The 20,640-nt window shown below is 53.9% G+C and overlaps 2 protein-coding genes across 4 annotated transcripts in view; one reads left to right on the top strand and one right to left on the bottom strand.

Moving 5' to 3' along the window:
- Positions 1-11,486, top strand: part of RTN3 (reticulon 3) — a 61,400-nt gene extending 49,914 nt beyond the window's left edge. For all 3 annotated transcript variants that reach the window (XM_014844961.3, XM_070488057.1, XM_014844960.3), the window contains 6 exons: positions 3,710-3,917; positions 5,933-6,071; positions 6,483-6,552; positions 7,016-7,062; positions 7,882-7,940; positions 9,370-11,486. In XM_014844961.3, the coding sequence (XP_014700447.2) occupies positions 3,710-3,917; positions 5,933-6,071; positions 6,483-6,552; positions 7,016-7,062; positions 7,882-7,940; positions 9,370-9,415 (569 nt within the window). In that variant the 3' untranslated portion in view covers positions 9,416-11,486. The remainder of the gene's footprint in view (positions 1-3,709; positions 3,918-5,932; positions 6,072-6,482; positions 6,553-7,015; positions 7,063-7,881; positions 7,941-9,369) is intronic.
- Positions 11,487-14,763: 3,277 nt separating this feature from the next.
- On the bottom strand, positions 14,764-20,304 carry ZFTA (zinc finger translocation associated). Its single transcript, XM_044750026.2, has 5 exons — positions 19,980-20,304; positions 17,297-17,794; positions 16,381-16,758; positions 15,589-16,149; positions 14,764-15,359 (listed from the first exon to the last, which is right to left on the bottom strand). The coding sequence occupies exons 1-5, from the start codon at positions 20,116-20,118 to the stop codon at positions 14,896-14,898; spliced, it is 2,040 nt and encodes a 679-aa protein (XP_044605961.2). The 5' UTR covers positions 20,119-20,304; the 3' UTR covers positions 14,764-14,895.
- Between the last annotated feature and the right edge of the window lie 336 nt (positions 20,305-20,640).

Genomic DNA, 20,640 nt, shown 5'->3' on the forward strand with positions numbered 1-20,640 from the left:
AGGTAAAATCCTTACCCTGAGCTCCTTACCCTGCTCTGAGGCAGGGCTCCATGATCCAGCCCTGCCAGTCTCTGCAGCTGTATCTTCCACCACACTCCCCCCACTCACTCCATACCATCCACACTGGCCTTCTGACCTTTCCCAAGCAATGCCCGACAGCCCCCCGCCCCGCCAAGAGTCCTTGTGTGTGTGTCCTCAAGCCTAGAACACCCTCCCCTGCTTTTGCGTGACCAGCTCCTCATCCTTCGTGTCTCACCTTTAACGTCGTCTCCTCAAAGAGGCTTTTCCTGACCGCCGTCCGCACACGCACATCTGCATGCACGTTATCCTCATCGTAGCGCACTGGGTCTGTGTCCTTACAGGCCTCTGGGAGCTCGTTTGTTGTTCATCACCTCCTTCCCCACCAGAGTGTCAGAAAGGCTCTTGTTTGCCTTATTTACTGGTGGGTTCTCTTCCCAGTGCCTAGAACCTGCCTGCCACATGGTAGGCATCTGATTAGAGCTTGCTGGAAGAAGAGCAGGCTGGGAAAGGAAGGAAAGAGAACGCATTGAAAGTGAGGAATTTCCTGTTTTAAAAAGTCCTCTGCTGAGGTAGTAGGAGCAGATGGATGACAGGAGAAGACTGAAGGAGCATTTCATGGAATCAAACCGTGGCAGCCTCTTGGTTTCCTGGTTATGAAAGAAACACTGAAACTGTCTTGCTTTTTCCTCATATGTTTCATCCTCCTGTCTCTTCCTCAAGACTCAGAGAGGATCATGTCTCCAGACTATGCCAGTGTCCTTTCTTTGGTATTGTGTACTCAGGATCCTTGGCCCACTGTCCTTAGCAGGACGCAGGTGCAGACACTTGTCTTGATGGAGAGGGGTTATCGGGAAGCACAGGAGAGCGTGGTTTTGCTGTCTCTTGGCCGTTAGCTTAGGCGTTTAAGCGTTCAGCAACAGATGAGAAGAGCCCGCTGTAAATAAATATAGTGATACCTGCTAGGGAGGAAGATAAAGCAGGACGGGGAGATGGGGAGTGATGAAAGGAGGGGACCTTGGGATGGGCCGTCTCTGAGGAGGAATCCCTGAACCAGGACCTGCATGAAGTCAAGGAGCAGCCACGGGAAGTTGTGGAGGGGAGCGTCCCAGACGGAGGCTTACTGTATCGAGCCGTCTTTGCCTGGCTTTCCCTCCATTGTCCCCCTTTTAAATGGTGTGTCCCCCTTCCAGCCCAGACCATAATTCTACTGCTGATTTGAAGGCCAAGCCCACGGCCTTCTCCACTGTTCTGTAAGTATGTGCTGCATACCTAGGGGGGCCGTTCCCGTGAGTGGGCTCTGTAGCTTTGAGTATTTCTTATGACTCTTTTCCAGCAGGTGGCAGTAGAGTTCATGGGAACAGGGTGGCTTTTTCTAACTTGCCCAAAGGTAGATTTGCATTTAGGCCAGTGTTTTTATCCCATTTTCCTTCTCTGATGCATCAAGATCTTTTTCTCTCTGGGCCCCAGCCTTATGCTCCAAGCTTTTCTTGATTGTTCTCTTTCTGTCTTTCAAATATTTCAAACTTAAAGAATTGCAAGCGTAATCCAAAAAACTCCCATGTAACCTTTGCTCTAGTTCACCACTTGTTGACATTTGTCCACTTTCGCTTTATTACTCCCTCCCCCCTCTCCAGATACGTGTGTTTTCCTGAACCATGTACGAGCTGGTTGCAAACATCCGGCCGCTTTACCCCTAAATACTTGGAGTGTGTTTCTCTCAGACACGAATTTGTGTGTCTTTTACATAGCCGCAGTACGCTTACCAAATTTAGGAAATTTAACATTGATACAGTACTTGTATCAATTATGTAGTCCCCATTCAAATGGTGTCAGCTGTCCCAGGGATGTCCTTTATAACTATTTTTATCCCTTTATCCAGCGTCCAGTGTATGACCACACTTTGCACCTATCTGTTGTCGAGTCTCCTTACTCTTAATCTGAAAAAGTTCTTCCAGTTTTCCTTGTCTTTCACAACATTGATATTTTTGAAGAATACAGGCCAGTTGTTTTGTAAACTGTTTCTCAATCTGGGTTTGTCTGGTGTTTTCTCGTTAGACTCGGGTTATGATTTTGGCAGGAATAGCCCAGAAGTGATGTTGCGTCCCTCTCGGGGCGTTCCATCAGGAGGCACATGGATCAGTTTGTTCCATGACTAAGCACTCGGTGCGGATCCTGCTCTCGGTCCTCTAAGCATTCCGTGTTGCGATTGCTCTTGGAGCCGTGTGAACCGTGGTGTGGATGCACCTGGACTCTGGCTGTGGGAACTCTCCCGCTTAGTGTTTGCTCTCGTGAACAGGCAGCATCCTCTTCAGCGTTCCTCTTCCATCAGGTGGGCCTCCGTTGCCTTCTCTCCTTTGTAGCATCTCTGTCTGGGACCCTCGGCTTCCTATCAGGGATCGCGATAGCTCTTCTTTCTCCTAGTAAGTCACATCCCATCGCCGGACTCGCGGAGCCAGTGATGATTTCTTCTGTACAACCAGCATCTCTTGAGTGTTTTCTTAGTTTCAGGTTGGGTTCCTTTGGCTCTAGCAAGCTCAGGCTTCAGAGGAGAGTACTGTAGCTGAATATGGGGAAGAATTAGGTGCCAGTGGCTCAGCTTGAATCAGATTCGAGTTCATTTAACCGTCAGTCAGTCTTCCAGGCAAACCGTATCTTGATTGTAGTTAAAATTTGAGCGTTTACTGCGTGTCGTTTGCAGTGCTCAGCATGCTGCATGCATTAGCCTGATAGAATGCTTAAAACAACTCCAGGGAGTAGGTATCACTTTCTTTGTTTTAGAGAAAACAGGGTTTAGAAAGGTTAATTAAGGTAATATGGCTAAAAATTACCCGGGCTCAAACTGATGTCTCTCCAGCTCCAAAGCCCGTGCTCTTCGTTATAAGCAAGGAGCAAAGAAGAAACTTGCGACAGGGCTGTGAGCGTGGATGTTCGCCGTCACAGGTGGAAATCAAATGCACTGTCATTGCCGGGCGGAGATGGCTAGCAGCTTACACCCAGTTTTTGAGGTGTCTTTAAGTAGAAGAACTTAGATCTTTCCAGTTTTCCAACCATGGAACCCACTTGCCTGGGGCAGTCTTGGTCTGTACCTGTCTGCTAACAGTTATGAATAGTTTAATAGTTATGAATACTTCATTTTCAGAAGTGTCATGGTTTAGATAACTGTGTGGTCCCCTACCCATAGTGCTTCCTGAGTTCTCTTCGGATGAACACAGGGACTGGTGTTTCATTGTGACTAACACTGATAGGGCTTGGTTTATTTTTATTCTCCACTCTCTCTGCCACCACCCCAATTGATGCGTTTTAAGTTAGATGGTTTTGTAGTCTGTTGACCCAACTATTTTGTAGGCATGGTTTGCTTAATTTAGTCAACAGTACATGAAGATTTTACCAGACTTGCTCTACCATCCTTTCTGCTGAAACGTTTAGAGTCAGTGACACTTTACCCCGCTGTACTTAAGTGGCCATCCCTAAAACATAAGTTCCTAAGTTTCTGTAAACCTATCTGGAAGCCAGAGGAACCCTTTGCAGTGTGAATGCTCACCCCAGTCCTGGTGTGATTCCACTGATGAGATTCTCCTAGGGAGGGTGCTCCTGGACCTCTGTGCAGCATCGTGCTGCTCAGCCGCGAGCCTCCCTGGCCTTGTGCCTCGTGGGCGTTTATGTAACTCTGTTCCCTTTTCTTTGGCAGTGCACGATCTGATTTTCTGGCGAGATGTGAAGAAGACTGGGTTTGTCTTTGGCACCACGCTGATCGTGCTGCTTTCCCTGGCAGCTTTCAGTGTCATCAGTGTGGTTTCCTACCTCATCCTGGCTCTTCTCTCTGTCACCATCAGCTTCAGGGTCTACAAGTCTGTCATCCAGGCTGTACAGAAGTCAGAAGAAGGCCATCCATTCAAGTGAGTTGAAGTATCACGAGTAACGCTCTGCAGTTTAGTGAAGGAGTTCGCTGAGGCTGGTCAGGGCTAGAAGTCAGCCCTGACTAACACTCAAGAATCCCAGGGCCTAATGCGGCTGGTCGGTGGCAGGAAACGTCAGCTGGGAACCTTGGGGCCGCCTGAAGAGGTGACCGAGTTAGAGCCAAGACCTTTGGACAAACTAGAAGCTCACACTTTAAGACTCAAGAGGACGGTCTAAATTCCTGAGCAGAGTCAGGGCGGCAGAGCATCTGGAGCAGTGCTCAGTTAGAGGGGTCCCGGGTACACCGCTGGGCCCCCTAGAGTTAAATCTGCAAACAGCTTTGAAATCTTGGTATTGAGGCTTGGCGATCTTGATGAAGTCAGTAGGTTGTGCATTTCTGGAATCCAGTTGCTGGCTTTTCTGGCTGTGCTGTAACTTTAACAAATGTTTTCCTCATGGAAATCCATTTAAAATTAGCAAATGACAGTTTTTTTAAAACCCTTTTCTCACAGAGGAGGAAGCCCTGCCGTGACCCTCAGGACCATGACACACAGCTGTCTAGCTGTCGCTCTGGTCCTTGTGTTTTCTCTCAGAGGAAACAGAAGGCATGATTTAAACCCTGTGGCCTTGAAAAAGTTCTTGCAAATTAGTTTTAACAAATTGATGGTGGTTGAATGAGTGAGTGCCCACAAAGTCGTTATGTCTCAGCAGGATTTTTTTCCCTTTTGCGTGACACCCTTGTAGATTTATTTATAAAATGTGTTTTGCTAAGATGTTTGAATTATAACATCTAATTTTTATAACTTTTGTGTTTGGTAGTAAATATTTTCGTAATAAATCAGAAAGAAAAATGTGCCTGTTACTCTGCTGTTTTTCCTGCAAGGCTGTGGGCTCTTTGAGGCAAAGGCAGCCTCCTCTCCCGGGATAGCCCGCACCCGGCCCCGGGTCTGGCGCTCAGGAAGTTCTGCCTGAGGGGACAAGTTGTGAGCACGGTTACGTCTCAGTTCTGTAGTCATCTGGGAACAGAACCTGAGTCTGTCCGTCTTTTCCTCTAGTTTTCAGCACTATCAAACTTACTATCTCCACTCTCCTTTTTCTTTCTTTTTTTTTTTTTTTTAAGGTTTTATTTTTTCCTTTTTCTCCCCAAAGCCCCCCGGTACATAGTTGTATATTCTTCGTTGTGGGTCCTTCTAGTTGTGGCATATGGGACGCTGCCTCAGCGTGGTTTGATGAGCAGTGCCATGTCTGCGCCCAGGATTCGAACCAATGAAACACTGGGCCGCCGGCAGCGGAGCGCGGACTAAACCACTCAGCCACGGGGCCAGCCCCTCTCCTTTTTCTTTTTTAACAAATATTTTGTAATTCCTCCTTTATCACTTTGAAATGAAATTCATAGATAATATATCTATAAACAAAAATAGATTATAATTGTAATATAAAGGAGCCATAACAGAAAGCCATTTATAATAAAATAATATGTATTCCAGTCAATATTTAATTGCTTGGACATGACTACACCAAAGAAACAATAAAGACATCAGGTATTTGCACCTACATATGTAATCTCTAATACAGATGTGATTTTCCAAAATGGTGAAAACCATCATCGTATAGTTTTAGCATAAACAAAATACAATTTTAGAAGATTCAGGATATGTTAAAACCGTGGGGAAAATATAACCTTGTTTTTCTGTCTTCTGGGCTCTTGATGATTATAAATGGCTCACCTTCATGAACTTCCTCTGGGGCAGTAAAAGTTAAGCAGGACGTAGGAGAGGCGGTTCTTTGACGTGTGTGACTGTCCCATCCTTTGCAGGCATCTGGCGTCTTTGCCTCTGCCCACTAGATGACAGTGGTGCCCCCACCCCTCCCAGGACAGCAAAAAATGCCCCTACAGGTTTTTAAAAGGCATCCTTGGGGGCTTTCACTCTGAAGAATCGCCCTATCGCCCTGCTAACAAAGAGATCCTTTCCTTCCTGGTCCAATGTGTGACTGTCGTTTCTTCTCCCGGAAGAGCCTACCTGGATGTGGACATCACTCTGTCCTCAGAAGCTTTCCATAATTACGTCAATGCCGCCCTGGTGCACGTCAACCGGGCCCTGAAGCTCATCATCCGTCTCTTTCTGGTGGAAGATCTGGTCGACTCCTTGAAGGTTAGTTGTTTCTACAGCTTTTGGTGATGAGGCTGAGGAAAACCAGGGGTGAGGTTGTGATTCAAAGGAAAAGCAGTACATAGGGTTTTATCAGACAGAAGAATGTATGCTTATCTCCATCGGCCTGTAGAAGTGGGCATGGGAGTGACTAGAGAAGGCGTCCCCTGCACCCTGAGAACTAACATCAGAACAGCACTGACGTAATTGACAGAAACGCAAGGGCGGTCTGTCCTTCAGGCCGAAGCGAACTACAGACTTCTCTCATGCACCCTCAACTGTATAGTGCAAATGGGGTCGCCTGCATTCTGAGATTATTACCTTACGCAGACTTAGCTAGAGGAGAATGGCATCGGCTCCCCTGAGTTTCGCCTTGTGGTTATTCCTGCTAACCTCTGACGTTGGCCTTCACAGCTGGCTGTCTTCATGTGGCTGATGACCTATGTTGGCGCCGTCTTCAATGGAATCACCCTCCTGATTCTTGGTAAGGGAGCAAGGAGCGTGGCTCTGTGCTCTTTGAAGTGATTGGTAAGAGTGAGAGCGAAGGGACTGCTCCCCATGGCGTCCCTCCCCCGTGTGGCCCAGCCTTCAGCTTCCGCACAGACCTGAGTGGAGGAACCTGTGTTTATGGCCGTCTGTGTATTAAATGGTCCTAACTATAAAGAAATAGCAAAACAGCTAGAAGAAAGGGAACTTGTCTGGATTCGGCTTAAATTTGGGGATTTTACTTCCAGAAACCATTTTCATAATTCGGAAATTATTTGTGGTACAAAGAAAGCATCTGTGTACCTACATCTGACTGTCCTTAATTGAGAGCCGTCGCCAGGGTTTCTCATATTGAAGATCTGTTTGTGTTGCAAGAGGAGAAGTGTCTGTGTTACTTGAATCTGAGACTTTATGACTGTCTGACATTTGTACATGCCGTGTCCTGTGATTCTGTCCTACAGCCGAACTGCTCGTTTTCAGCGTTCCAATTGTCTATGAGAAGTACAAGGTAAGCGTTTGTCTGTTTCAAATAGGATATACCAGTTGTTGTATGACTAGTTGTTAGTTCATGTTTTAGGCATTGAAAGTTTGGAGCAATCTTTTTCTAACCATTTCTAGTGTCTCATTTTGTAAGTCAGCTGCCTATAAGAAACCGCTGTCAGTGGTTTTCTCCAAGGAGAGAAACTGAATGTCTAGGAGGGAGAAGGATGAGAGGAGACTTGCTTTTATGCCTCGTTGTGCCTTTTGAGGTTTTATCACATGGGTGCTTATCTGTTTAAAAAAAAAAAGTTGAAAAATGCTTAAATAAATAAAAGCTGGTGTCTTTTAAAAAGAAATGTAAACTATTAAGACTATTATGGGACTCCATCGGTGTGAACAGATGCTTGCGTTGTGGGTGGGGTGTAGAGTATACTGCGTGCTGTGACGCTGTTCTCATAGAGTAAGTCATCCGTCAGCTGACTTTATTTATGGCTTTTTGATGTTAAATGAATTAGTCTTACTTAAGAGCCAAAACACATTTGTGATGACAGAATATAGGTTAGACACAGTTTCTGGTATTCAGAAAATGCCATACTCTGGTGTCCCTAAAGAAGACCTAGCAAGTGAGACTTACCCTGCGAGAGAAAGGAGTGGTCTGACTTCAACAGAGCATGCGGTGTTTCTGGCATAATTTTAAAATGCTTTTTAAAATTGGGCGTTATTTTTATTCTCGAGAATATTCAATAGTGTTTTTAAAAAGTGGTTAAACTAGACAAAAGAATGTTACCTTCAGGAAGATTGTTAATCTCTGTGTCGCCACAACTGAGTCGCTTTTCCTTCCTTAAAGACCCAGATTGATCACTATGTTGGCATCGCCCGCGATCAGACCAAGTCGATCGTTGAAAAGTGAGTATGCATAGGTTCCAAATTTCATCGAGATGTGTGCTTTCCCCCCGATTATTTTTAGTCCCCTGTGTAAAATGCTGATGCTAAAGAAAGTAATTTTCACGCTGAAAAAAAACCTTGGTTAATAGTTTGATTTGACTAGAAAGTACTTCATCCACTTCTTTAAAAAATCATCCTTCGTAAATTAGATTAATAAGGGTGAATGGAATCAGAACCACTGTGCCTTTTGGACTGGCTTTTAAATGTTCATGGTTGTCTCTACCTTCACTTATTTTCACATAGTTTGTCAGTTTTAAGCCAAACTCTTCCTTCTTTTTCCAGAAACAAAAGTTTTAGTAAAATACATGAGTTAAGGGTTTACACTACCTCTTTTTAAGACTACCAGATCCCTCTGTTTTCCTCTTTTTTTAAACTAATTTAGTATTTAAATCAGGTAATAAAATATTGATAGACATTTTTATGACTCCCTGTATCAAGGAACTGTTTTCTTTTTTTTAATTCTGAATTTATAGCAGACACTATGAACCCAATGCTTCAGATTAAAATGTCAACATTTTTTCGTATTCAGATATTCTTTAAGAAACAAAACATGGCAAACAATCACATCCCCTTTGTGGGCCCCCCTGCATCACTTTCACACCCCAGATTTTAGTGCTTTTTCCAGCTTTGATAAGAGGAAATTGTGACCACATCCAGACAGCTCTGGCTGGATGCCAGGGTCTTTACTTGCTCTTTTGCTATTTTAGATACGCATTGGAGCTAAAACCAGGCAAGGACAGTTAGCACAAGTACGTATCTGGTTGCTGGTTGCTCCTGATCGTGAAAGATGGTCACAGCTTAGCCCTAAACCTGGTGTCTTGATGAGGGGTGTCAGCTGACGGGGGCCCCTGCTGTGGGAAGGAGCTTTCCCATTAGCTGAGGGATGTGAATGACCTTAATGAACACGGTGAAGGGCAGCTGTGGTGTCCTGTGAGGGGCTGGGGACTACTGCCAGCTCCTCTGGTTAGTTTTTTTATGTATCTCCTTGACCCTTGACTCCTGGTTCCTTTTGTGGCACTCGTAGGTGACCTGGCCTTCCCAGAGAAGTGGCTCTTGCACTGCCAGTGTGTAGAGCACAGGCAGCAGGCATTATGCCCAGACACCCCTTACTCTTCTCTGGAACCCCAGTGAAGGACCCGAGGTTCTGGCAGTGAAAGGCCAGCAGCAGGCATCGGCGGCAGGAGCTGGAGTGGATCTGGGTGGACCCCTGAGCTCCTCCCAGACCAGTCTTGGCCCCTGCTCCCTCATCCAGCCGCCCTGCGGAAGTGAGGGAATGTTTCTCATGCTGCTCCAGCAAGTCCTGGACTATCTTCTAGCATCACTGTTAGAGGAAAAACCTAGAACTAATGTAATAGCTGTGTTTTCACCTTTTTTTTCTTTTCCTCAATAGGATCCAAGCAAAACTACCTGGAATCGCAAAAAAAAAGGCAGACTAAGTACATGGAAACCAGAAATGCAACCATTACTAAAACACCATTTAATAGTTATAACGTTGTTACTTGTACTATGAAGGAACGTGCTCAGTGTCAGCTTGAGCCTGCATTCCAAGCTTTTTTTTTTTAATTTGGTGTTTCTCCCCTCCTTTCCCTTTACCTGCAGTATCAAGCACAAGAATTGTTGGATTAAAAAAAGAACTGATATCTTAGAACCCGAAAGAATCAATTGAATAGGATAAATCAGTACGTCAGTGGTGGAGCTTTTGCCTGTAGCTTGAGAGGGGAAAGGTGGGAGGGAAAGGAGAAAACGAAAGCTGAAACACATCTCTTGGGTCCTCCTGTTCCGTTTTCAAGGACCAGTCAGCTTCCCATCATAGTTTTGCCGTTATATTTAAGAAATAATGATTAACTTATGAAGAAATTATCTGGGACAAGAGTGGGGTGCCCTCGCTCCCATCTTCCTGCCCCACAGTGTGAGCAGCTCCTCCTGTAGTCCTCTTCTTCACTGAATGCTGGAACTTCCAACTCCCAGTGACTTCTGGGTGGTAACAGTGACTCCTGATTCCCAGAATGCCATCGATGACCAAGAATGGAAACAGAAAGGGGGGCTGGAGAGGGAGTCCCCGGAGCCCTGCTGAGACTGCTCCCGCCCCCTCAGCCCAGGGAAGGCGGGCTCCACCGTTTGGGAAGGTGCTGTCTCTGTCATTTCTGTTGGGCAGCAGTTCTGAGCTTGAGTTTGAGAACTCTTCCCTGAATGTGCTTTCCTCCCTCTTTCCTACCCACCTCACCTCAAGTTTAATAAATATGGTTGTACTTTTCTTATTATGAAATAAATGTCTGTAACTGCTGTACACTGCTGTAAACTTGTTAGAGAAAAAACTACTCTGCATGCGGGCTCCTCAGTTGTTGAGTTATTGTAATCCTCAGTCCGTGGGGGGGGAACGTTCTCAAGAGGTGAATTACAGAAACTGTACTAAAGGCCTTTTTTCTTGATCTTTTCCCTACGGCTCCCTCCTTCGCAGCTACATCTTTAACCTTTGCTCATCACGTTGCCCGAAGGACCACAGCCGAGCTGGCTTGAGAGGAGACCGTGTGTGTCTGTGGTCGAGAGACCACACATTAGCGTAGGAAGTGCATTTTGTGGTTCACATGGAGTTTTGACTTTGAGGCTAGCTTACTGGGTGTGTGTTATGTTTTGAGGGCTCCTTTCGTTTTCAGGCACATAAAATGTGCTAGCCCCTCTGCCCTGGCCCGGGGTGCTCCTTTTGAGAGTGTTTTCCAAAACCTAAGCTTTAAGTGAGGGCAGCCAGGCCAGGTGAGCCTGTGCTGATGGGTTCCGTGCACAGGAGCAGCTCGGGCTGGCATGGATGGAGCGCGGTTGGGCATCTTTGATTCCCGTTTGAGGCTGATAAGCATCTCCCTCCCCTTCCAACATGAACATTCGGTAAACTTGAAAAAAAAGTCGTCTGTGAGTTCCTTCAGACTCTAACTCGTAGTCATGATAATCCAGAGGGAATATGCGCTGGTGACTTTAAAGTAAGGGCTACAATCTCCGATGGTCCCAGAGCACCGCAACTCTGTAGAAGGGAGCGGAAGGAAGTTTTCTACTTTTTTGGGAAAATTACTTAGGACTTTAGATGAGTAAAAGGTACCTTTGCCTTACTTCTCTTATTTCCTTAGCCCCTTTTCCACATCCTTCTCGATTTTTAACCTAATTTCATGTCCTAGTAGGAAATGCATTCTCCATCCCCGTCCTTTGCCCTCCCAGGAAGTCAGAGCACTGCTCATCACTTTGGGCTTCCCCTCCAAAGGACCTTATTCTGCACTGGAAGCCTCCACACCCAGCTCTCGTTTTGTTACTGCTGTGTTTAGATAATTGGACAGATCTTTGTGCCACACGGGAATTTTTTTTTTTTTAAGAAAAACCTATAGATGAAAAATTACTAATGAAACTGTGTGCGTATATGTGCGTGCAACATAAAAATACAGTAGCACCTAAGGAGCTTGAATGTTGGTTCCTGTAAAACTGCAAATTGATGTGTTATTAATAAAAAAAGCAACAACACAGTGACTGTGGTGTCATTCTGCTAACTTTATTCTTTATACACAGTTTGGGTAAAGTAAGAACCAGACAAGGCTGCCACCGGCCCCACCCCTACTCCACTTTTGAGGCTTTAAAAAGTGACTCGTAGTCAATACTGGGAATGATTCCCAAGATTGTGGAATTTCCATAGTGGAGCAAAAGTGTGCATTTGGTTTCTGAATGGAAATGAGACCCTCTAAGAGGTGGCCTTAGGAGGAAGATGAGGAGTGGAAGTGGCCAGACAGGTCTGTTATCCCAGTTCAGCCTCACGCCAACCTAGGAGGGTTCCCCGCCCGTGACAAGAGGCGGCCTGCAAACCCCCCAGTCCCTGCGATTCAGTTGTCAGTCCCCAAGGACAGCAAACACATCAGACCTCCACACATCAGGTCTCTGCTGACAGAACTCACCTCGGATTTGCTCTTCTCCAAAACTAAGGCTGCCGTGACCCTTCAGCTGGATTTTTTAAATTTATTCAACATACCTCTTAGAAAACTTAGGCTGAAATTTAAAAAATAACTGATGCAGACAACTTCACAAATAGGCATACAAATGTTTGAATAATGTCACTAACATGGTATATAAATATGTATTCAGAGTAACATTTACATATTGGCCCTAATAGCAAGCATACCATTAACAAAAAATTCATGAAGCTTCACCTGTTCCTGTCAGACTCCCGAGGCAAGGAGGCCCAGCTAGAGATGACCTCCTGACCCCTGACCCCAACCCACAAGGCCACAGCTGCCATCAAAAGTAGGAGTCAGTACAGTGGCACGTCCTAGACCATGGGCACTCAGAACGTCCCTGTGCCTCAGGCTCCCTGGGGGGCTGATCAGAGTGGGTCACTGGGCCCCACGCCAGCTTCTGATTCTGTGAGGCGGGGCCCAAGACTGCATTTCTACTAAGTTCCTAAGGTGAGGCTGCTGGTTGGGCGGCCACACTTAGAACCGCTGGAGGGCTCGGGTTGCCTCTCCATGAAGACACCTGCTCCTGTGCTCCTAAGGCTGGCTGCCCACCGATGGAGGGGAGCAACCACTCCCTAGCCGCCTTCAGCCCGGCTCCCCTCAACTTGGGCGGTGGACTTGGCTGACTCTAATGGGTTGCCCCAACTCGCCTGCTGTTTTTGAGCAGGCAGAGTGGCAAAAGTGGTAGAATGTCAAGCTGAAAACAACATGCATGAAAGAAAATAAAAGAATGGCAGTGCCCAGCCTGGTGCCATCCATAATGCCTGTTCTCAAGCTTTTAATGCTGCTTCAAAACCCGGGAGGTCCCAACTCACTGGGAATTCTCAACTGACAGCCCATGCAGTCTTTCCTGAATTCCTGGTGGCATGAAGAACAAAGAACACAATGCCAGGGCCCTGGCCCTACTGGGGAGGCCTCGGGCCAGATGGCGGCCAGCCCCACTTCTGGAGTTCTGATGGAGAAGGCTGCTGCCCGCACCCTCCAGCCGAAACTGTGGTGGCAAGAGCTGCCCTGTGATGCTCCTTCCAAGGCCGAGGGCACTTCTTTGCCATCCCCAGGAGGTCACGACCGCACTGTGATGGCCTGCAGCGCCCAGCACGTGCCAGCCCTTGGCAGGCCTTATGGGGAAAGAAATTCTAGCCACTTAGCAGAGATGGGAAGGCAGTGTGGCGTAGTGGCAAAGAACACTGAATTGGGAGTTGAGATTTTTATTCTAGTTCTCGTGCTGTTCCTACCTGGCTGTGTGATCATTTCCGTTCCTGGGCTTCATTTCACCTATCTGCAAGAGGGGTGGGGGTGAGTACTAATTGGTCTCCAAGGTCTTTCCAACTCTGATCGTCTTGAATTATATAAAAATGCTATAAAATCCGTGGTATAAAATCCAGTTCCCAATCTAGAAGTCAAAGGGACTGGGCCCGAGGCACTTGAACCTTGAGCTCTGGCCTGGGGGCTGGGACGAGAGGAAGGGCTTCCTCTTCGCTCTCTGCTTTCCTACCCATAGAGGCAGCCCCCCGGGCCGGGTCCCCTCCTCCCGACCCAGGCCTTAAGCCCCTCCCTCTGAACTCCGTGCTCTCAGGCTTTACGACCAAAGGAACTGGCCAGGTTATGCGAAGAGCAAGACAGTGGGGCCCAGAGCCTGGAGGAGAGGCCTGGAGAGTCACACAGTCTGGGGTGTTTGGGGTCCTCCCATCCCCGCCTCTGTCTTTGCTCCTTCCTTTAGGTCCTTCCTCCACCACCTCACAGCTTATCTCTGATACACGCATAATAAATAAGACATTTGCACATAAGGGTGACCGGGACAGCTCTCTCCGCCCCTCCCCCTTTCATATAAAAGCATTAAATACAGTTTCAAAATAAAATACAAAGAGCAAAAAGGGCCTGATCTCGGGGCCACGTGTTCTCCACGGGAGAATGAATCTACACATCCCTCTCGGACCTGCCTGGGAGATCGCGGGGCCCCTTCCCGGCCCCACAGGGCCTGGCGCTGCTGCGGGGAAGAGAAAGGAAGGCCGAGGCCCGGCCCCAGGCCCTGGGGGCTGAGAACGGGTGGCGCGTCCACCGCGTACAAAGGGGGACGGGGAGGGGACGGGGATACAACGCCACCTGCCGGGACCTCCAGTGCCCCGGGCTCCGACCGAGCGGGGCGCTGAAGCAGGAGCGCCTGACTGAGCCGCGGGCTGAACGGAGGCCTTCGGAGCAGGCGGGGAGCAAAGGGAAAAAGTGCTGATCCCATACAAGACCGCGTCCGGGCGGGCGTGGCAGGGGCCGCGGCGGTGGGCGGGGCGGCGGAGCGCAGAGCCCGCCCGGGAGGCTGGCGGGGCCCGGCCCAGCTCCGCCCCCGCCCCGCCCGCGGGCCACGCGCCCTCCCCGCGGGCTCCCGGGCCCCATCGCCCCGCCTCCTGCGGGGGCGCCGGGGCGCAGTCCAGGCCTCGGCGGCAGAGAATATCAATAAGGCCAGGGGAGCGGCCGCCCCCGACCCGGGAGCCGTGCCTGCGGCGCGCCACGCTGCCGAGAGCTGGGACCCCGGGCAGGGGAAGGGGCTGCCGCCCTCCTCTTCGTCCTCTCCCCGCTCCCACTTTGGAGCCCTAATACTGACTGTCGGCGTCGCCGATCCCCGCCAGGCACACGATCGCCTCGTGGGGTGCGGCCGCACACCCCACGGGCTGGGCTGGAAGCTCTCCGTGCAAATGCTCGGAGGCCGCTGTGGCTTCTCGGGACCCGTGGGCCCCGCGCGGGTCCGAGGGGAGCGCGCTTCCTGCGGCGCCCGGGCCAGCTCAGGGGGGCTCCTGGCACCGAGCGGACGCTGGCGACCCCACCCAAGCCCAGTCTCCGCCCGGCCCGGCCAGCGGGGGGCGGCGGCAGCGGCGGCGGCGGGGCGGCGGGAAGCAGGGTCTCCCGGCCGGAGCGCCGGCCCCGCCCGGCCCGCGAGTCCGTTACGCCCGACACACGGCGCCCGCCTTGAGGTCCGCGCCGCCGTCGCGCGGCGCCGGGGCGGGCGGCCCGAAGCCCTCGTGGCCATAGCAGCGCAGCGCCGCCTCCTCGTAGGCCTCCAGGATGGTCTGGCGCTCCTCGGGCGTGAAGTCCATGGAGAAGGGGTGCACCTGCAGGATGTGCCGCTTGATGGTGCTGACCTTGAGCGTGGCCAGCGCGCCCCCGCACACCATGCACACCAGGCCGCGCCGGCTGCCGTCGTAGTCCATCAGGTACTCGCCCCGCCAGCGCGGCTGGTAGTTCCGCCGCTGCTCCCGGCTTCGGGGCGGCGGCGGCGGGGGAGGCGGCGGCGGCGGTGGGGGCAGCGGCGGGAAGGCGAGTCCCCCGGGCTCCTGGCCGTCCTCGTCGTCGTCCTCTTCCTCGGCAGGCCGCTCCGACGGTTCCCCAGGAGAAAGCGGGACATCGCCTGGGAAGGGACAAAGGGCTGCATTGGAGGCGGGGGGACCACAGCAGCTCGGGTCTGGGGCTCAGCTTCATAACGCCCCCTTTTGCCTTCCTGTCGCCTCCTCCCCAGTCTCCATTCAGCCTTCCGCTCTCCACCTTCTCCCCCAGCGTCCCCAGCCCTCGCTCCCTGCCTGGCCCGGGTCCCTGCCCCGCTCTCCCTCTCCACTTGCTCTGGCCCTCCACCGGCTCACCCCACCACTCCTCCTCCTCTGGCTCCTCCTCCTCTGCCCCTCCCCCCTCCTCGGAGGCTGCGGCTGTGCTGGGGGCGGTGCCGGGGGCGGCGGGGTCCCTGGGGGACTCCGGGCAGGGCAGCCCCAGGGCCAGCAGGTGGGCGGCCTTCTCGCTCCACTCCTGGGCGATGAGGGCCTTGACGGGCCCGCTGAGGCGCGTGGAGCCCGGGTGGCGCTGGCGGATGTGCCGCTTGATGGTGCTCATCTTGAGCGAGGCCAGCGCGCCCCCGCACACCATGCACACCAGCCCGCGCCGGCCGCCGTCCAACTCCATGAGGTACTCCAGCCGCCAGCGCTCCTGGTAGTGGCGGCGGCGGGGGCGGCCCCGCGGCGACCGGCCCGGGACCCCCACCCTCTCGCCCTCCTCCAGCTCCTCCTCCTCTGCGGGCCCGGGCCTCTCAGGGACCCAGCCAGCCTCTTCCTTTACGTCTGGGGGGCTGAGATCCTGAGAGGAGGGGGCTCCAGCAGCGAGGGCGGAGTCCCGGCTCTTTCTGGTCAGGTCCTGGGGGACGAGGTCATCGTCTGTTGGGGAAGGGGTGAGGGAGAGGGGCTCAGCCTGCTGGCTGGGTCGCTCCTACCCAGGCAGAGGGGGGCCCCTGCTCCTCACCCCAGCCCCAAGCTAGAGGCCCCAGCCAGTGCGAGATGAGATGGGGGATGGGTGGGGGGAGGGAGGAGTCCCTCCCGGTTTTGGCCACAGATCCCACTTCGCAGCCCTTATGTGAGGGGGCCTCGGCCCTGGGATGGGCCTCGCACCTGGTGGGGGCTGGGACTGTGCCTCGGGCTGGCCGCCCCAGGCCTGCAGCAGGGCGCTGCGCTGGGGGCCGCTGAGCCCCAGGGAGCTGGGGTGCACCTCCAGCACGTGGGCGCGGATGTCGTCCAGGTGCAGGCTGGGCAGTGCCCGGCCACAGGCCATGCACACCAGCCGATTCCCCCGAGGGTCATAGTCCATGAGACACTCTGCCCGGAACCAGTTCTGCAGGGACTCCTTCAGCCTCCGCTCCAGGCGCCGGGCACCCAGCCCCCTGCTGCCCCCGGCCCTCCGGGAGGCCGAGAGGCGCCGACGCCGAGCCCGGGGTGCCACTGGGCCCCCTCGCAGCTGGCGCCGGCTGCCCCCACCAGCTGGGGCTTTGCCTGAAAGGGTTGGAGGGAGGAAGGAACTGAGATGCTGGCCCTCTGGGGGAGCCCCCCCCCACCACAGCCAGGTCCTCCAGAGGCCTCTCCCTCACTCTGACTCAGAGCCTCAGGCCTAACCTTTGCCCTTCTCTTCCTCTCCCCTCAAACCTTAACTCCTCCATCCCCTAATCCTCCTGCACACAAACCCTAAGCCCACCCACTCTGCCCCAGACCCAGATTCTAGCTCCTTCTCTGGACTTCACTGTCAGCCATACCTTCGCAGCACCCTCTGCTCCCAGCCCTTCCCCTGTCTACCCCTCCAGCTTCTACTCTCCTTGATCCTCCTAAAACCACAGGTCAACGCTGTCTGGGACCTTGGAGACCCGCTCTTCCCACTGTCCCTCCCTACTATGGTACAATAAGGGCAATAAGCAAACCCCGCCCCGAAAAGGAGCAGGGACTTGTTGAAGAAAAGCAGCTGGCCGGCTAAGCCAGGGCTGTCCTCACCTGGCCCCTCCTGCCACCCAGGCCCCTGCCTCTCCATGTCCTCCATTACCTGGGCCCTTGGGTGGGCAAGCTTGGAGGCCAGCCCCCTCCTCCTCCTCTTCCTCTTCCTCCTCCTCCTCCTCCTCAGCCCCCTGGGCCCCCAGGCCCTCGGCCTCTCCACAGGCCCCCAGCCCCAAGTGGGCGTCCCAGCTGTTGCTGATGACTTCCTTCTCCCGGGGACTCCAGTGCAGGGAATAGGGGTGCTTTTGACGGATGTGCCGCTTGATGGTGCTGAGCTTGAGAGTGGCCAGGGAGCTGCCGCACACCATGCACACCATGCCGTGCCGGGCAGGGTTGAAGTCCATCAGGTACTCCAGCCGCCAGTGTTCGTGGTAGTAGCGCCGGTGGTCACGGCCGGGGATGCGGCTCTTTCCAGGCCTCGAGGCCCGGGCCTCACAGTGGTCTGAGTATTTCCTGCCTGAAGATGCTGGTCCCCTGGCCCTGGAGGAGGGCAGGGGGGCACTCCCCCAGGACCCCAAGGCACCCCCTTCCAGCTGAAGATCTGGCCCTGAAGAGGGGGAAAGGGAGACAGTTTTTCAATCTCCGATTTCCAGGGAAAGGACCCAGAGTTTTGATTTTGCAGCCTGAGAAAAGGAGGTGGGGGAGGGGTTGGTCCGGGGCAGGAAAGGGATGACAGCAGCAGTAAAGGGGATGTATGGGAGAGCAGGGAGTCAAAACGTTAGCCCTTCATAAACAGCGAGGACCCTTTAAGAGAGGATGAAGAACAAAAGGACGCAGGGCACTGTCAGGGACCAGCTTTGACTTTTTAAAAAATACAGTGACGGCCGAGAAGGCAGCGGGGCTCTGCTAGGCACCCTGACTGGACGAGAGCTGTGGGGGTAAGGCCAGGGGAGCAGCCTGCCAGGGCGGTTACAGCCGGAGCGGAGCGGAGTGGAGCAGAGCGGGCAGCGGGGCGAGAAGAACAAAGGGGGCATCTGTCTGCATCCAGGGCTGCACACAGGACCCACCCACCTGAGGCCCCAGCTAGGGGGGCCCCACCCAAAGATCATCTCCCTTTTTCCAATAATGCCCCAGATACGTCGTCCTGAGAGTCCCATTATAGGGGACCCTATGCATTGTCTGTTCCCCACGGGAGGGATCCCCATGACAAAGCTGTCAACACCTCCAGGGGAAGGAGTTTTTATGACCCTGACTTCTCTAGAGCCTGGGAGAGCCCACAACTCTGGAAGGGGAGAGCAGGGGGGCCACCAGAGTGGCTACTGAAGACTCAGGCAGGGAGTGGCCACCAGCTACTGGAGCCCACGAAGTCTTTCTGGGGATTGATTTTTCGCTCTGGCAGGGAGCAGGCCACTGCCCAGCAATGACCGGGCGGGCACCGGGGAGGCCCGAGCAGAGCCCACTAACCCAGTGGTCTTCTCTTTTGCCAAAGAGAGACCCTAGGCTGTCCCCCACCCTCTCTATAGTTGGGACCCCATGTTATTTAGAAAAGGGTCTCCTGGCCACATAAGCTGAATGGACAGGTGTGGTCATTCTCCCAGTGGACTATCTCAGGGTCGGGAAACAAAAGATAGGATCAGAGAGGGCTCCTGTCACGATTGTGTTTTTCGTTTGTTTTTGGTTTAAGCAGATCCAAAGAAAAAGAGCTGGCTTCAGAGTCAGAGACCTGGGTTCGAATCTTAGCGTCACTGGTAACTTGCTCTGTGCCCTCTGATAGGTCATGTCGCTCTCTGGGCCTAAGCGCCTTTGTCTGCAAAGGCACTGGAGAGCTAGCTGGTCTCTGCGCATCCTTCCAGCGCTGGAGCTCTGCTAGTCTAGCGTGGACTGGCGCTTTAAGAGCCGAAAAAAGGGGAGGAGCTGAGATTCTTTAAAAACAAAAGGGGATGGGGAGTTTCTGGGAGGGGAGCTGGAGATGAGGGCAGAGGCTCCCCAGCCTGGACAGAACCTTCACGGGTCTTAAGGCGGTGACCCCGCAGCAGGGAAATGAAGAAACAGTCTCCTCTGAGAGCGAACGGGGAGGACCGGCTGGTCCCGCTAGAGCTGCCAAATTGTGGCCAAAAATTTCTGAAAAGAAGGGAGGAGACAAGGCGCGGACAGGAGGGGGTGTCTGCCTTTGTGGGCGAGCCCAGCCCTTTAAAAACTGCCCGCCGTGGGGAAGGCAGTGGCGGGGGCCCCCAGGCACCAGCTATGCCGTCTCCTGGGAGAATATGGGGGAGAGAAAAGCCTGCCTCTCTCTGAGCAAGGCCACAAGAGAAGAGGCGCAGCCCGACCGAAAGCAGCGGAGTGCCCAGCTCAGCTCCTCTGGGGGGAAGCCCCCGAGAGGGACCCTCGGTCTGGGCCGACTTTTAAGAGACAACCGGATAAGGGAGACCACCTGGGAGTCTGAAAGAGAACGGGGCGGGGGCGGCAAGTCCCACAGCCTAGAGCGCGCGCCCCGTGGCGCCCGGCCAGGCCCTTTGGGGCCCCTCCGGCCTGGCCTCCAAGGCGGGGGCCGCGGGGCCCCTTGCGGGGGAGGGGATCCGCCCGAGCCCCGCAGGCCGACCCCGCGAGCCGGGCTGGGGGCTCCCCCGCTGGCCCTGCAGCCGCGATCCGCGCCCGCCAGGTGGCGCCCCCGGCCGCCCTGCCCGCGTCCCCCCCTTTGTTCGGCGGCGGAGAGGGGCCCGGAGCCCGGAGCCGCAGCCCTCCCCTCCCCCATTGCCGGGGCCCCCGCCCGGGCCGCCGGCCCCAGTTCTTACCGCCGTCGTCCTCCTCGGGCTCCGCGCCGCCGCTCGATCCGGCGGGCGGCAGCGGTCGGCCCCGTGCCGAGGCCGCTGCTGGCCCGGGGCCGCCCCTGCCGCCGCCGCTCCGGCTCCGGTGGTCCCCGCCGGGCTCCATGCGCTGCGCTGCGGAGCGGGGCCCCGGGGCGGCGGGGCGCGGGGCCGCGGGGCCGGCGGCGGCCCGCGCGGGGCGCTCGGTGCGCGGGGCCCCTGGGCGCGGGGCGCATGCACGGGGCGGCCGGCCGCACGGACGGCTGGCTGCTCGCTCGGCGGCGCGGGCTGGACCGGGGTGGGGATTCCTGTCTGGGGCCCCTGGGGCTCCTTTAAGGGCTCCTGGGTAAATTTAAAGGGGCCGCGCGCTATTTCCTCCTGCCAGCTCGCGGGGGGCTGGGGGAGAGAGGCGGGAGGCGAAGAGCCGGGCCGAGGCTCCGCAGCCGGCGCCCGCCCCGGACGTTAGGATCGCGGACCTCGCCGCCCTCGCGGGCCCGCACCGCCGCCTCTGGGGCTCCGGTCCCCGCTCCTGAAGGGTCACCGAGGTGGCGAGGGGCGCCCGCGTCCGCTGCGACGCGCTTTCACCCAGGCTCGGCTCGCAGCCGCTGCCCCTCGGGGCATCTCAGCGCCCGGCTCCTCGCACCGGCCC

Source organism: Equus asinus, chromosome 17 (assembly GCF_041296235.1).
Source record: "Equus asinus isolate D_3611 breed Donkey chromosome 17, EquAss-T2T_v2, whole genome shotgun sequence".
In the NCBI taxonomy this organism is placed as follows: Eukaryota; Metazoa; Chordata; class Mammalia; order Perissodactyla; family Equidae; genus Equus; species Equus asinus.